We start from the raw sequence: 16,032 nt of genomic DNA on the forward strand, positions 1-16,032 counted from the left end.
ACTATATGTATTTAGCCGTGAGGACCATAGACGATTAGCACGTACCTGGGAGTTTTTTTTTTATGGATAGTGTATACGTCACAACGACATCTCTTGACTGTTGTCTAGATATGGTCACTAAGAGGACAATTACAGAGACACTTAAGTGTCATCACGCTCATTGAACGCAAAGATTTGCCATGTGTGGGCGTGACAACTGCTTCAACGTGGTCACGCCGATGTTTGCAGATCCTTCACATTTGGGACGTTTAGAAAGCAGTCAAGCAAACAGACATAACATTGCGGAACAGAAGCGTGAATCTCACCCGGCGTCATACCATGCGCATTTCCCAACGAATAACTGGTTTGAAGCTTCTAATCCATTAATAAAGCTCAGGTACATAATTCATCATCAGCCGCTGTATCCAATAAGATTACAATTACTCACGATGACAATGATAATGATGATGACATCCGATGACAATGATGATGATGAAGTAGCCACACCTGAGGGCCTTCGTGCAGTCTGAAATCATTGCGTAAGGGACCCTGTGAGTCATGTCTTCTAAACACCGTTATTCAAGAGAATATTTTTGAGGACATTTGATAGCACTTGTGCGGATAAGGCGTAGAAGACAAAGGACCAAATCCTTCACTCGTTCTTCCTTCTTCAAGATGATTACACTTTACTTGTCACAGTAGCACGCACGCAGAAAAAGAACAAAAACGTGGCGAAAAGCGAAAGCATTCGCCGCAATTCGAAGTGATACAAGCGTCATTTATCGTCCTGCACGTCGTCCTTTTCTACGTGTTTTCTAAAGAGCACTCGCTGAGCGTTGTCAGGCGCCCCAATTCCTGCATTCATGGGACCTGACGAGAGCAACCGGAAGTGGCGGTCTGGAAGCGTGCTGTAGCGAACCAAGTCTACTTCCGTCCGATGCTGCCTCCTTTGCGAGCGCCTCCCTGCGTTACCTTGAGAGAAAGATAGAGATAGATTTCAGTTGCTTTTGGCCTTTTTGGGTGTCAAAAAATGCAGTGGCCCAGAGTCTGTGGGCATACCGGATCCCCCATTTAGCCATTGTGCGGCCAGACGGAGTCAATATGCGATGTATTCGGCCAGCCTTATGAAGAACACTTCATAAAGTGTACCTGTGTTACAATTTTTTGCGGCGAATCTAGACTGTATGCCCAGGTATCTACTGTCAACCTATATGAGGTCGCTTGACGTAATTAAGCTGGGGTATTACAGGCCCAGAATAGGATTCTATCGTGAGGCACGCTGTTGGGAAGCGCTTTGAAAATTTCGGCCTTGTAGTGTTTCTTTTTATCATTCTCCACTATTTGTGAATGCGAAACCGTGAAGAGCCATCAGGAAAAAGGGGGGGGAAGACCAAACAAAGAAAGAAGAATATGTGCATGCGACTTTCACCTTGTTTGTGAATTACTTTTAAAGGTGTTATATGACATGAGAGAAATTGACCTCATGCGACATGACCAAGCCAGTTTGAGGCAGTCTGCCCACTAGTCGGGCTATCTCTTTCCTCTGCTGTTCTTCCCACTCATGCTGGAAAAAAAATAGAACAGTCCCATGAGTGTGCTGAATCGACAGTGGACACTTGACTGACAGTTCTAGAGAATCATAGTCGGGACCATCTTTTGCGAACGTTGCAGGAAGAAAGGACAATGGCACGGGTATGTTCATTTGTCGGCGCCTTTTTACTCCGATAAACGATTACATTTTTATTTTGCTTTCCTCTTGTTATTGGTTAGCACGTGTTTATTTTGTAACTATTTACCTGTATGTAAAAACCTAAGGTATTTGCCTTTAGGTTGCTGGAGGCCTAAACGTGTTCAGGCCTGCCCAATTCGGCTTCTAAGCCGCGCTTTTGTAGTGCATGAAAATCTGGCCTCTAGTAGTAGTAGCGAAAAAGAGCTGGAAGGCCAAGCGCCACGTAGAAAGCTTCGCAACATTGCGCGTAGATGGCGCGGAGCGTCCAGAGACTGGCGCAAAAACCGACTACCCGCATGATTCGCGGGGGTCAGTTGAGACGTTTCCTGGGCTTCAGTACAGTGAGTTACTTCCTTGTTTTAATATTAGGCGCATAATTCATTTTTTGCGTAAAACTTTGTTCGAGAACGTTACGTCACCACCCGATCTCGGAATTTTCAAAAAAAATAAAGTAAAATTTGAGATTCACTGGAAAAGTTTGGTGTAGTGTGACGCGATGAAATAGTTTGTGGCTGAGTGAACTAGGCTAATCAGGCTCTATCTCAGTGTGCAGAAAACTGCAGTTACAAGTTTGGCTAATCTTTTTGGAAATACATATTTCATAATCGTTATTAGTATGTGCTTTCTCTCAATAGTTATGCTTATGAAAACCTCCTGCGTGGTCGGTGGACTGCACTTTGTACTGAATCGAAAAACACAATAATTATGATAGTCACAAGTTCTGACGCCAGCTGGCAATGGACACTTGTACCACGCATACTGCTGCACTATTATAAGGAATGTATAGAGGAGGCCTGTGTTTGCAAAGCGTGTTACTACTTTAACCGAACTTTCAACCAGAAGAAGGTATTTTCACTCTATTTACTAGGAGACCCGTGGCTGTGGGGTACAACGTCTGCTTGCCACGCAAACCACTCGGGTTCCATTGTCTCTTTGACCCAGGATTTTTTAATCATTTACGTCATTTGCGCCATTCTCGAATTTTCGGTCCTGCATAAGGTAATTTTTCTCTCACAACCAACGTGGCCGACCCGACACCGGCACAAGCACCTGAATTTCTGCGAAAGAAGCACTTTATAGTTATCGTGTTAAAATAAAAAGAATAATAAATAGCAAAGATACCTTGAAATACTCCTGTGCCATCGATAGGCTAAAATACAAGAACCTACATCAACCCTCTCCAAATTGCTGCCGATAGCATTTGAGAACTTTCATTCACCTAGGTAGACCTGCAGGTTCGTCGCCACCCTTCGCACTTTACTCGTCACGCATATTATGAGCTGCCCTTCAATGTATATCCTTTCTGCCAGAAATAGCGGCAAAAAAACGTACGAAGCAGTGCGGTGCAGTCTGTATCTGATGGTACGTCTGTGGAAACTTACTGTTTGCTGAATAAGTCGCACTGAAACAGTGTTCCTGCATGGTAAAGTAAACCTTATTCGATTGCATCAAGGCGTGGCATTGCAATATCTGTTTCTCTATTTTTATCCTGGTCGGGGGGACGTAGTTAGTGAATTCTTAGTGCTAACCAGGTGCAACCTTTCAGTCTTGTGCTTGAGCTGACTACCAATTTAGTTCGTCAGTATTTCAAAATAAAAGTGCATGTATGTACGTATGTGCGTATGTATGTATGTATGATTGATATGTGGGTTTTAACGTCCCGAAACCACCATATGAGTATGAGGGATGCCGTAGTGGAGGGCTCCGGAAATTTCGACCACCTGGGGTTCTTTAACCTGCACCCAAATCTGAGCACACGGGCCTAAAACATTTCCGCCTCCAACGTAAATGCAGCCGCCGCAGCCGGCATTCGAACCCGTGACCTGTGGTTCAGCAGCCGAGTACCTCGGCCACTAGAACACCGCGGCGCGGAATGTATGTATGTATGTATGTATGTATGTATGTATGTATGTATGTATGTATGTATGTATGTATGTATGTATGTATGTATGTATGTATGTATGTATGTATGTATGTATGTATGTATGTATGTATGAAATACCATATTGTGACGCATACCTAGTTTGAAGAAATCGTCTCGGTTCTATTGCCTGACATCGTGAAATAAGGTTGTGCGAATAAATCTAAAGATGAGACTTCGATAATTCGATTTAAGAACCACTTCACTACTTGCTCTTAGGCTTTCTGCACGAAGTAACTTCTGTTGCCTATCTTTTTTTACACTGTAGTACAATGCCTATAAGGTCGATATTAGGAAATGTAAAAAAAAACGTTGCTTCGGTGTATTTTACATTTTCGGCCACGGCGTATTGTAGGAGCTTCACGAAGCAGGCACTCTTAGCACACTCTTCCATTATTCCACGCGTGTGCCCTGTAGGACAGGTAGGTGCTATGACTCACCTGCAACCGCGAAAACAGTTGCAATCAGCAGGGTGAAGAGGACCACGCTGACGATCACTAGCGCACCATACAAAAATGTGCTCACAAACGGCTGCTCCCTGAAAAGTAAAAAAAACATCAAGCATTTTCAAGCGAAGACATAAACACGAGTGAAATTTGGGAACTGAAACAAGGCATCACTTACAAGCAACAGTGCATGGAAACGCGCATGCGATTAGAAAATTTATGAATTGACGCCATACAATCACAATACTAGCGAACAAAGTAACCAGTACGAACTCTCTGTAGTGGCTGGGCGGATACTTCATCCTGCTGGTGTTGATGATTATTTGATATGTGGCGTTTAACATCTCCAAACCACGATATGATTATGTGAGACGCCGTAGTGGAAGGCTATGGAAATTTCTACCTCCTCGGGTTCTTTAACGTGCACCCATATTTGAGCACACAGGCCTACAGCATTTTCGCCTCCATAGATAATGCAGCCGCCGCTGCCGGGATTCTATCCCGCGAGCTGCGGGTCAGCAGCCGAGTACTTTAGGCGCTGCACCACCGCGGCGGGGCTGTTTTGCTGTTGAGCAGAAGCGGGCTCTGAACGGCTGTTCAAGGCCTCACGTCGACTAAAACAAAACGCTAAAGACTTGAAGAAATTGGGGCAGTAGTGCGAATACTGAGAAAACAGCGCCGCTGGTGGATTTCTTTTCCTCCATTCTTTACTTCTAACCTTTATTTCTCTTTCCAACATTTTGCTATATTATACATGGCTGTGCTATTTTCACGATCTCCCTTCATACCCTCTCTTCCTTCTCACACGTCGTGAGTCTTCTTTCCCTCGAAGTCCTTTCCCTCTGCTTTCCTAGCCATTCTATGGAAGGCTATGATATAATTTGGCCCCTCCCCTTTTTTGTTTATCACCTCTCCCTCACATCAGTCATGTCCCTCGCTTCCCTTTCGCAATCTCTTGCTACACTACACCGTACAGAGCTATTATTTACTGTACACTCATCCTCTTTCACACCATTTTCCCTACTTCATTTACACGATGATTGTAAGCTTCATCATCTTCCCATCCTCCTCAACCTAACATCACCCCTCCTCATCCTCGCTTCACCCTCAGTTCTTTCCCATCTCCTTGCTAAACTTAACCATCCTACAGGACACTCTGCCATGCTGTAACACCCTCCTCATCGATTCCTTCCTTCTCACCCTGACTGCTCTTACCTTAACCTCAATGTAATATTCTACGCTTGGCTCTGCTATGCTGGGAGCTTCATGTTTCATTAGTTGTTTTGCGAACGCTAAGCATATAAGGCCCAGCTGAAATACCTCTGGGATAAACGCTGGCCCTCTTAACTAGACATGTACCTTAAACATCTCGAAGTTGTCAAAGTTAGGCGATGACCATCCGTTCAGGGACGCCTCTTATGACCATATCGTTGATTTGGAATGTTCAATCACCTAAGTCATTCAAACCTATAGTTAATAAGAAATTGAAGTACGGCTACAAATAGCGCAAATATGCAGCCTCAGTAATCCATCGTCCCACTTAGTTCTTATGCTCATTATAATGCTATTGATGACTTTGATGTCACTCGAATAGTTACGATTCTGTGACATAAATGAAACTGATACTCAGTTGTGGCTGCAGTTGCGACTGAAGTGCATTGCGAGTTGGTGGTAAATGTTCCGGAGTGAAAACATAAAGCACGTCTCGAACGTAGAGTGAGTTGTGACGCAGAACACTGCGCTGACGCCAGAGGGCGCTTTGTCCGTTTGAGTGTGAAATTGCCAAGGAAAGGATCGATGACAATACTCGGGGTAGTTCTCTACTGTTTGTGGCCAGGACGGGAGTACTGCGAACCAAGACATATCGGACCAAATACGAAGGGGTAGACACAGTATGCAGTGCATGTGGAGAGGAAGAACAAACTGCCGAACACTTGATAATGTTCTGTAAAGGGCTTCACCCTATAGCTCAGCATGATGGCGCAGAGTTTTTCAAAGCACTGGGGCTTAGGGACAGCGAGGGCAAAATAGACTTCAAGCGGGTAGACCTAACTAGAAGGAGGTTATGTGATTGGTGGCTAAAGTAAAGGCACGAGTGAAAATTAAACCCTTCACTGCAAAGTACGAATCCTCAGCTTCATTATTTAACGAAAAAATAGATAATTGTAATGATTAGTTCACTAAGTATTACGGCTAGGTGGCGTTAGCCGCCGCCCGATCTAAGGGGTACAGCCACGTCCATCCATCCATCCATCTATGTGCACTTCAGTAATACTTCAGGGCTTTCACAGATTCCTTCTCACATGACTATTCGTGACGCGATCGTTTCAACACTTAGATGTGAAGAAGCTTCAGGGTAGGTTGGAGTTCAATCCAGTGGTGTGAGGCGTGAACACCCTTACTGAGCATGCGTGACAGCTTGCCCAAGCACTGTCAGAACGCGCTCACACGCTAGTGCGTTGAAGCCTGCGCAAGTGACTGGTTAAGAGGCTGTGCCCCGTCGCTCTTATGCTCTGTCAGCAATCACGTAACGGCGTGAGGTAACGAGATTCTGCAGACGCACGACAAACCCCTGTGGCGTGCTCGAAGAAGAGTTCGAGACGAGTAACAGCAACACAAACTACAGTGAATTCATCTTGTGCTCCTGATGAAGGAACGCACTAACATCGCGCAAGGTGCCAGTGACCAAAGGAACTTGAAGACTACCCATGCACTCACTGCTTTACAAGCTACTCATGGTTCCCTTTAGTGAGAGATGGTGTATTCTTTTCTTGTTCTGGTTGCCTCGTGCGAGACCCTTCGTAAAAGGAGAGAGAGCTGCACTTCTTGGTAAGCAGTCATTTCGAAAGACAGGGTGTACAAGCTGATTGATAGGTTCACCAATCACCAGGGCATGCGCAGATAAGTTTTAATGCCTTTTTTTTTTCGCTACCGTTGTGCACCTTTGCAGCTATTAGTCAGCTTTTATGGTATGTTGACTTTCCGAGCCCGTGTTTGGACTATCAGTTTTTAAAAATTTTAGGGGCGAAGCTTTTTATAGCGGCACACGTTCATCCCTCGTAGCCGTTGTAGGGTGTAACAAGTAAAACATTTTGAGCTTCAAGGTTGTGCCGGTGAGAGATTTCCTATGTGCGTTGTTGAACAATAAAAAATAGTGCTCAATGTACATCAGGATAGCTGCTAAGAGGGAATGAGAGACAGGGGCATTCGACTTTTTGTTAACGCGCACCCTGCGATCCCCATTAGCAGCTATTGGCACGTACATTGAGCACTATGTGACAAGAAAGGGTTGCTACGTTATACTCGCTGGGTGTAACCTCCTTAGATTTAGAAAGGTTTAGCGAGCGTTGAGCCGCAGTGCATGAATACAATGAACTAGTATATACCATGAACTCGAGGTGGTTAAAGGTGGGAAGTAGACCCGAAGTGCAAGCCGTAAGAAAGTGTGCATGTGCCACCTCTCGTTTAGTCTTTAAAATGTCCGCTGGATGGCGGTGCTTCTATATGGGGAATATATGATGAAAAGATGCGAGATAGTGGTACTTGGAGTGTTGAATAGATAAACAAACGGACACACAGACAGATGCATGGATGGGCGCATGAACGGACGCAGGGGCGGATGCATGAATGAACGCAGGGACGGACGCACGAACAGACGCACGCACGGATGGGCAGATGGACGCATGGACAGTCACACAAATGGGCACGTGGATGGACGGAAGCAAGAACGAATGAACAGACGAATGCTTCGCCCCACTCTTCATCATTAACTCCGTATATATGCTGCAATTTTATTTCTGTGTGTCACTTTTCTTTACTATGCGTAATTGTACAAGAAAAAAGAAAAAAATTGAACGAAGTACGCCCGTATACTCACTGCTGGCCGGAGGTGGGCGCTAGAAATAAAAGAAAGCATTATGAGGATATGAAAAAAAGAAGCCGATATTGTTTGCTCGCAGGGGCGGCGCGAGCAGGGGCCATGGGGGGCTCAGAGTACGGCTAACATTTTCGTTCAGCCCTCCTTTGCCCACACAAGAACAATCATCAAACAAAACGCATAAATTCACCACCTTTTTGCCCCCTGAAAGAGCCCGCATAACGTAGGTGCCACTTCACCTTCCCCCAAATATTTCCTGGCACCGCCCCTGCTCGCACCAAGAAAAAAAAACAGAAACGCTACAGGTATTCAATATACCGAAGTGTCATAAACATTACAACCGAAAATCAATTTTATTGTCCTCAAATTACCCCGATTCTATTGTCTATGCATATGCTGTTAAGACGTTTAATGACCGTTGCATGGATTTTGATTTAAATCATAATTAACCATTGGCTTTCGTAGAATTCAATGCACTTAAAGAAAATCAATCGTTTATTTATATTCCTATCATGTTAATCCAGCGATCACAAACATTGCATTACCTTTGGCCCATTACGGTGACATATTTTCTTTTAGTGTATATCAGGGCTCTATTTCCCAAAACCTTATTATCATAAAAGAGTTGTCACATTGTTCAGTTAGCTTCAGAATTGACGTACACCTCACCATGATTGGCTGAAATGTTTGTAATCGTTGTCTTTTTTCATTATTCAGGGTTAAGCTGACAACTTGACATTGCGTCAGAGCTTCCCCACGGCTGGGAGGATCATCGCAGTGATTCTCCCTCACAAGAACTGAAGGCTTGCCATTTCCCGCTTGTAGTAAAAAGGTAACCATTATCATATTTTATTATGCAATCGACCCAATGCCAGATAAACGCCGCACGCAATCGCTGTGATACATTGGAGAGGAGCTGTGTGCCAGAGCTCCCTGTCTTGTACGCGTAATCGTGCAAACCGCAATCAAGCTTTGCAGCGGTATTTCTTTCAGCACAGACACGCAAGAAAAATTTTTTCATGCGGAAGTGCGTAGAATTAGGACTGCCTGCAACTTTTCAATGCAAACATGGCTACTTGCAGCAGTCTCTGAAAGGTTCACTAAATCTTAGGCGACTCACAGCAGTAATGATTGCCTCACTTTTTGGTTCAACTGACTTATAACACATCTGCAAAGGTGATTTGGACGTACCTCTCAGTGTTGAATTTTGAGATAACCATCAAGCTATATTTTGAGGACAAGTATTACGCTATTAATTGTAGATGACAGCTTACCATGGACCACAGGGTAGCGCCCCAAGAAAGGAGGATTGTAGGGTTGGATCAGGGGAGGACGGGGCATCACCGGAGGAGGAGGAGGATAGTAGGAAGGGGCGTAGTAGCCCTGCATCGGTGCAAGGTAGGTCCGCACCGGTGGAGGCGCGTAGTAGCCCTGGGTCGGTGGAGGGGGCCTGTAGTAGGACAGGCCGTATGGGCTCACCGGGGGAAGAGGTGAAAGGTAGTCCGCAAATCCGCTCTCATCTTGCGAAGGAAGCAACGCCGCTGCCAGTTAGGACTGGGTGTTCGACTATTGTAGTCGGTATTGATGCGTATTACATTGACACGGTGATAACACAGAGTACAACGAAACAGAGCTGTGGGTAGATTGTACCGAAAACTTTGAGGTTTAGAGCAATGAAACGACGCATGGAACAACGTAAGACACGAGCAGAGCACAAATGATAAGTGATATGCAGCTTGTTATTGCGAAAACAATATATGCCCAATAAAGCGCCAACTCCGGTGTCGCTCTCGAAAACGGCGTTACCACCCGATGGCACGAAAATTGACGTGATCGAGCGCTGACAAATATTTTGAACCCAGTGCTACTGAAACACATACCACCATCATTGCCAAATCAGGCCTACATTGAACCTATGCAATGTCTATCAGTGGAGTTGATGAGAACAATTTCGTGGTGACTTGCTTTATTATCTGTAGGTTAATCAAAAATGGTCGCATGCCTCACAAATGTCTTATCGTTAATTTACTATTCTTTATATGTAAATAATTTCTCCGTAAGTAACGTATACTAACTACGCTGTGCACAACAATTAGTTCATCCACACTAAGACTGGGCAATGATGCTACTTCTCGGTGTATCTTTTCAATGGCTCTGATTCAATCACTGCGATATGGTTTGTTCAAAATTTTCAATGTGAGAAAGAAAGCCTACCTGGCAAAGGTTTGTCGGGTGGATGAGGTCCTGAAAAATAAATAGCAATAGAAGAACGGAATTATGAACAAAAGCAGCTAAAGTTCCCACAAAATGTTTCTATTACAAATCGCATAAAAATTTGTGGAATTGATGATGATGATGAAAAACATTTATTTTAAAAGAGAGAGGTACGGGCCAAAGCATGACCCCGCTACATGGTCGGCGTCCTTAGTCCGGGACACCACATGACGAGGCCTCTACTCGCGCCCGTCTAAGTACAGTCCGCTGAGACTCTAGTGATGAGCAGTTGAGGAGGGCAGTCTCCCATGCCTCTCAGGAAGGTTTAGGGGAAGGGGGTAAGCGGGGATTTTTTGGACATGCCCATACCATGTGGAAGATATCACACGTCTCCCCACAGTGTGGGCACCACCCATCTGTGTCCACATCGAAATGTTTTAGGATTGCAGGACAGAGTAGAGTACCTGTCTGCGGGGGCCTTAGAGTTCGCTCTTCCGCCTTACTCAGCCCCTTTGCAGGAGCCGGGTAAAGGCGGTGAGTGTCGCGATTATAGGTCAGAATTACTTTTAACCGCAGCAGCGGTGTATTGGCCTCCGAGTCATAAGAGCCAAGGTGAGGAGCCCGGTGGGTAAGTGCTCGCGCGGCCGCGTCAGCGGCCTCTTTACCTCGTAAGCCCTGATGGCCAGGAGCCTATACGATGCGTTTCGGGGCTGGATCAGCGAGAGCCCGTTTTCGAATTTGGCTGGCTAGGGGGGATATCTCTCCTACCAAGTAATGAGCACATGCTTTCCGGGAGTCCGTGATGATAACTTTCGAGTTGGGGTCCGCAGCAGCAAGCGCTATCGCGACTTCCTCAGCGCGCTCTGGATTTTGTGCTCGGAACGAGAGCCCATTGACATATTTCTCCCGGTGAACTACACAGGCCGTGTAAAATCCCGTGGCCGAAGGCCCTGCTATATCTACGTAGAATACACCAAGTCGGGAGCCGTGTTGCCTCTCAAGCGTCCGAGCCCACGCCTGTCTTCTGCTTTCGTGCGTGTGCTTATCCATGTTACTGGGGAGTAGAGAGACCGAGAGCACATGCCGCCACAGTTCCGGAATACGCTTCGCCTCCTCTGCAGTGCAAGGATGCTGTATATGTAAGCGGTTCCGCAGGCGGCGCCCGGGAGCCGTCTGCACGAGCCGCGTATATTGATTCATAAGGTAGGCCTCCCGCAACTCCTGGTAGGAGTTGAGCCCACCTAACGCCCTCAGTTTGGCGTTGGAAGTGGCCACCGGGAGATCCAGAGCTCGTTTAGTAGCCTTACAAATGATGGCATCTATTTTTTTGTCTTCTTGTTTGTTAGTGCGAAGGTATGGGACGGCGTTGAGGATCCGGCTAGTCACGAAGGCATGGGCGAGCCGAAGCGCGTCCCTGCCCCGCAGACCACCCCGCTTGTTGGAAACGCGGTGGATCATGCGCCCTACCTGTTCGCGTTTTCTCTTTAGTTTCGCTATATTGGAGTCCGGTCTGAGTCTGTGGTGAATGAACAGGCCCAGAATCCGGAGCTCCTCCACCTCTCTGATGGGAACCCCAGACAGGGAGATGTGTATGGCTGACTTATCTCTTGGCTTCGCTCTAACGTGCAGAAGCTCTGATTTGTTTGGAGCACATTGGAGTCCACAATCGTTGGCATACGCCGCGACTATGGTTGCGGCCTGCTGAAGGCGTTCCTGCATTTCACCGAGGCTCCCTTCAGTGGTCCATATTGTAATATCATCGGCATATACTGCGTGTTGTGTGCCTTCCACCCTGGCCAATTCGCTTGGAAGGCGCGTCGTAGCAATGTTGAAAAGGAGCGGTGATAACACTGCTCCCTGTGGGGTACCCCGTGTTCCCATTGTGGAGTTCAGGCAGTTCGAGAGTCTGTGTACAGTTGTTAGGCAAGCGTTTCTGAAAAGCTCATCAAAGATCGCAACAGGAAAATAGGAGGAATTTTTTTAAAAGAGACTTAGTTTTCTTTTGGAGCCAGGCCCACCCAAAAAAACAACTTCTTCAAAACAACGATAGTTTTGAATGATGCTTTCAGGTTCAGCGAAAAATAAGGAGTAGCGACAAAACTGCAGCGCCATTTTTGTTGGAGCATAAAAAAATGCATCGTAGTATTCATAATGATCACAACAAGAAGTTTTGTTTAGCTGAGAGAGAAAATGGTGATCGCGAACTAAAAATAACCACCAAGTATTTACAGCAAACCTTTGACACCGTGAAGGAGTTAAGATTTATGATCTCACTGAGCCACATAATGATTTGCCATCATCTGCTGCATAGATACGATTGTATATTTCATTTATGCCGTATGCCTTAGATACACAACGCTGCGCCTACAAAAATTGTAACAGTACTTACGAAGAGAAGCCTGGTACTCTTCGCTGAATTCCGCTGAAAACATAAAGAGAACGCTGAAAGTATACTGTTCTGAGCCGCTAAATCTGCACAATCTGCGAACATTTAGTATCCGCGTTCACTGAAAAGCCTTACTGATAGGCGTTCGTGAACATTTTCATACTAAAGGCAGTCCAGAAGGTTGAAAAGACTGTCCACAGTATATTCATAATAACAATAAATATAATAATAATACCTTTTATTTCTTCAAATAAAACAGTACATGTGACTAGGCCTGCCAAAGCCAATTGGTGGCTTGAGTGGCAGAGCCTGGCAGACAGCGAAAAAGCCGGACGCATTACAAGATTGTATTTTATGGCCTAAGAGGGATGACAGGACAAAAAACAACGTGCATATAGGATTAAAAACAACAGGGCATATAAGCAATGGTTCAAAGCATTATACAATATTTACAGCAATTGAAAGTGAAAAGGTGTAAAGAAAAAAAGAATTAGAGCAAATGCTTCTTAAGCAAAGTAACACACTGCATAATTGTGCAGCATCAAGCTTGCGAATGAGTGTATATGAAATAACACACGACATCCATTACAATTGTAGACAGATACGCCGTAGCAGTTTCTTTAATTTGTATTTTGTTTTTGTGCGAAAAATGCTGGGGGAAAGTACATTGAAATAGGTTGGTACATAATGGGCTCGTATTCTAGTTCCATACTTTGTCGAACACCGCGGCCTCTAGTAACGTACTTTGGGCCTTAAAGAACGACAAGTAACATACGGAACCAGGAATTCTTTGGACCAGAAATGTTTTAAAACAATAAATATTAAAATTGCATATTATTGCGATACGTCTCACATAAAGATTTATACACTACGGGCTCAAGTGTCGCAGAGCAACGATGGATGAAATGAAATCAAGCATAAAGAATGGAAATGCGACAGGCTTCTTCAACCAGCAAAATACCGGGTGACAATAACAGATAGAGCTGGCAGTGAGGCCATGTTTCTCGAGTCTCGAGGCAAGTCCAAACCCTTCCCACAAAATTCTTATTCATATTTATAAAGTAAGGACACCCAGCTTCAAGACAGGGTTGTCGTTGGGTGGACTTGAAAACGTGCTAGAGTTCCAGCAGAAGTAGCCAAAAGTAGCCATGTCCCATAATATTATCGTCAAATTTTTTGCCAAGTAGAACACGATTGGCTTTTTGAACAGGGGGTTTACTATTGATGAATAAATAAATCTAGGTCGAATAAGTAAAACCCGAAGTTTAAAAGTAGAAACAAAATAGCCATGGCGCCAAGGAAAAGTTTTCATTCTCCAAATTGGCAGAAAAGCCGCCAGTTTGGAGTAGCCACCAATGAAGATGCTGCTCTAAGAGCTGTGGTTGTAAATGTGCAGTTCTTAAAACATATGCGGGATAATAGAAATGGTGAGTGTGATTGCGGACATTCGTGGCCTGGTTGTTTTTGCGTTGCCTGCTCGAGTTTTCAGTCGAGCATGGTATCTCACCAAGACAATGAAAGCTTCATGGGTATTACACTGAGCTGACGAAGTGTTAACAAAATTGCATGAACATGAAAGAGTCTTCAAGGTGCATTCACTGTGCGAAAACTTGGGGAAACAATTTAAAAGTTGGCGGTACACAAGGGCAAAAAAGGACAGCTAAGCTGCCATCTTTCCTGCAGCTTGCGCTTTATTGAATTCAGTTTTGTTTACCCTCATTTTGCAAACACGAACCAAATAGCCTAATTATCAACCCAGCAGCCACACAGCGGAAAGTTAAATAAATGGATACTTGCCCATCGTTCTCTCTCAACTAGTTAGTTGGGTGGCCCTCGAATGTCTGGCGCCTAACAAATGAAGGCAGCTTACAATGGTCTTAGTTTTCCTCCTTATTTGTTACTATTTTACAAGCATGGTTAGTGACCGTTGTCGACGATGATGATGACGACACAGTTCCTGGTACACACCCACTAAATCTGAATGGCAAATAATTGGTGTTCGTTCATACATGCACCACCAGTGGTATATAGCCTTATTATCATAGCAAGAACAGTAGCTAACAGAAAGAATACATGCTCTCTCATCGAACACTTTCGGTGAGTGAGCACTGCGACTGACTTCAGTTTATTGAACAACCCTGTAACGTCTGTTGCATTTTGCATGAGCCATGATGTAGCCCCCCTCCCCCCCTCAAAAGGGTGAAAATGTATCTCGGCGAGTTGTGCGTCCCTTTTACATAAAATTTGTTCAGACTGACAATAGTATGTATGATTTGAAAAGATAATTTACGCTGACCAAAATCAATAACTTTTCAAATATAGCACAGAATGATTTTTCTTTTATTATAATCCAGAAAGGAAGTTTAACGGGCACTGATCCTCATGTGAGCAACAGTACGCATGCTATGATACTTGTGTTGGCTGGCTTCAAGTGGTACTTTGACAAATGCTTGGTGTCACAAGAGGGACACAGAGATAGCGCAACCGTCGTGTGCATGTGGTAAGCAAGTCACACGCTTGTTCGGAATTCTCTACCTCCTGATTGGTTTACGTTCTTCTCCTTCGTGGACTCCGAACTGAACTGTCAAGTTTCGCCTGGCCCTTCCGGCTTGCGGGAGACTGCCCCACCTCCGAACACTGCTACTCGGCATCCCTACCTTCATGTTGCCACACCCATTTGTGTACCTAAACGCCTATCAAGTCACTGAGTCCCAGTTAACAAAAGCACAATGTTTTATGGGCCACTTGAATAAGTCATAAAAGAACGCCTGGTTGCGCACGCACAGATGTGTTTCGTGTTCTAAAACCTAGAAATTTCACCGTCCACTCAGACTGTGGTTTTCAACAGTAGTTTGCTTAACTGCAGCGCACCTCTATGAGATTCGAAGAGCCAAGCGTACAAAAAAAAATCACCGCCTAAGCACTACATGCAAATGGTTAACCGGAGAAAACTGAATCGTGCGGCCCTGGCATTGAGCAGTGGGTTCAACCCGATGCTGCACTGAAGCATTTCACAGGGTGTGTTCCAATACTCACCGTAGACGGCTAAATAGACAGCTAAATGGACGACGGCCATCTTAAGTCCCATTCTAATTCTACCGGATATCGCCAGAATGTTCGTCTGCACCCAAGCATATGCTTATCCAGACGCTCAATGTACGTTAAGTTTATTTTTTAGATGTAAACAATAAATTAGCCAGAAAATACAACTTTTTACGTTTGTTTATTTTGGCTTTTTCTTTTCGACGCGAGGTGACGCATCGTCGCGTAAAAGCCGTTCAGAAGTGTTCTAACTCTCCCAAAGCATGGGCTAATAACTACTCAAAATTTAAGAATTCCTTCCTTTCTTCACTGTCTTCGTTGTCAGATAATAGCTCCATGCTAAAGACTCGGAGATTATATTCCTTAATAAAGAATTCCCGTGAAAAATCTGAATTCGTGGTGTCGTCAGTGAATCATAACTCGAATTCTTCTTGGTGG

At 44.8% G+C, this 16,032-nt stretch overlaps 1 protein-coding gene across 1 annotated transcript in view; it reads right to left on the minus strand.

Moving 5' to 3' along the window:
• Positions 1-638: 638 nt before the first annotated feature.
• The window catches only part of LOC142767798 (uncharacterized), a 41,044-nt gene continuing 25,650 nt past the window's right edge, over positions 639-16,032 (minus strand). Inside the window, exons 3-8 of the mRNA XM_075870042.1 lie at positions 12,556-12,588; positions 10,167-10,196; positions 9,227-9,472; positions 7,953-7,971; positions 4,070-4,167; positions 639-951 (exon numbers count right to left, since the gene is read on the minus strand). Of these exons, the coding sequence (XP_075726157.1) occupies positions 755-951; positions 4,070-4,167; positions 7,953-7,971; positions 9,227-9,472; positions 10,167-10,196; positions 12,556-12,588 (623 nt within the window). The 3' untranslated portion in view covers positions 639-754. The remainder of the gene's footprint in view (positions 952-4,069; positions 4,168-7,952; positions 7,972-9,226; positions 9,473-10,166; positions 10,197-12,555; positions 12,589-16,032) is intronic.

This window comes from Rhipicephalus microplus, chromosome 7, assembly GCF_043290135.1.
Source record: "Rhipicephalus microplus isolate Deutch F79 chromosome 7, USDA_Rmic, whole genome shotgun sequence".
NCBI classification, from domain to species: Eukaryota; Metazoa; Arthropoda; class Arachnida; order Ixodida; family Ixodidae; genus Rhipicephalus; species Rhipicephalus microplus.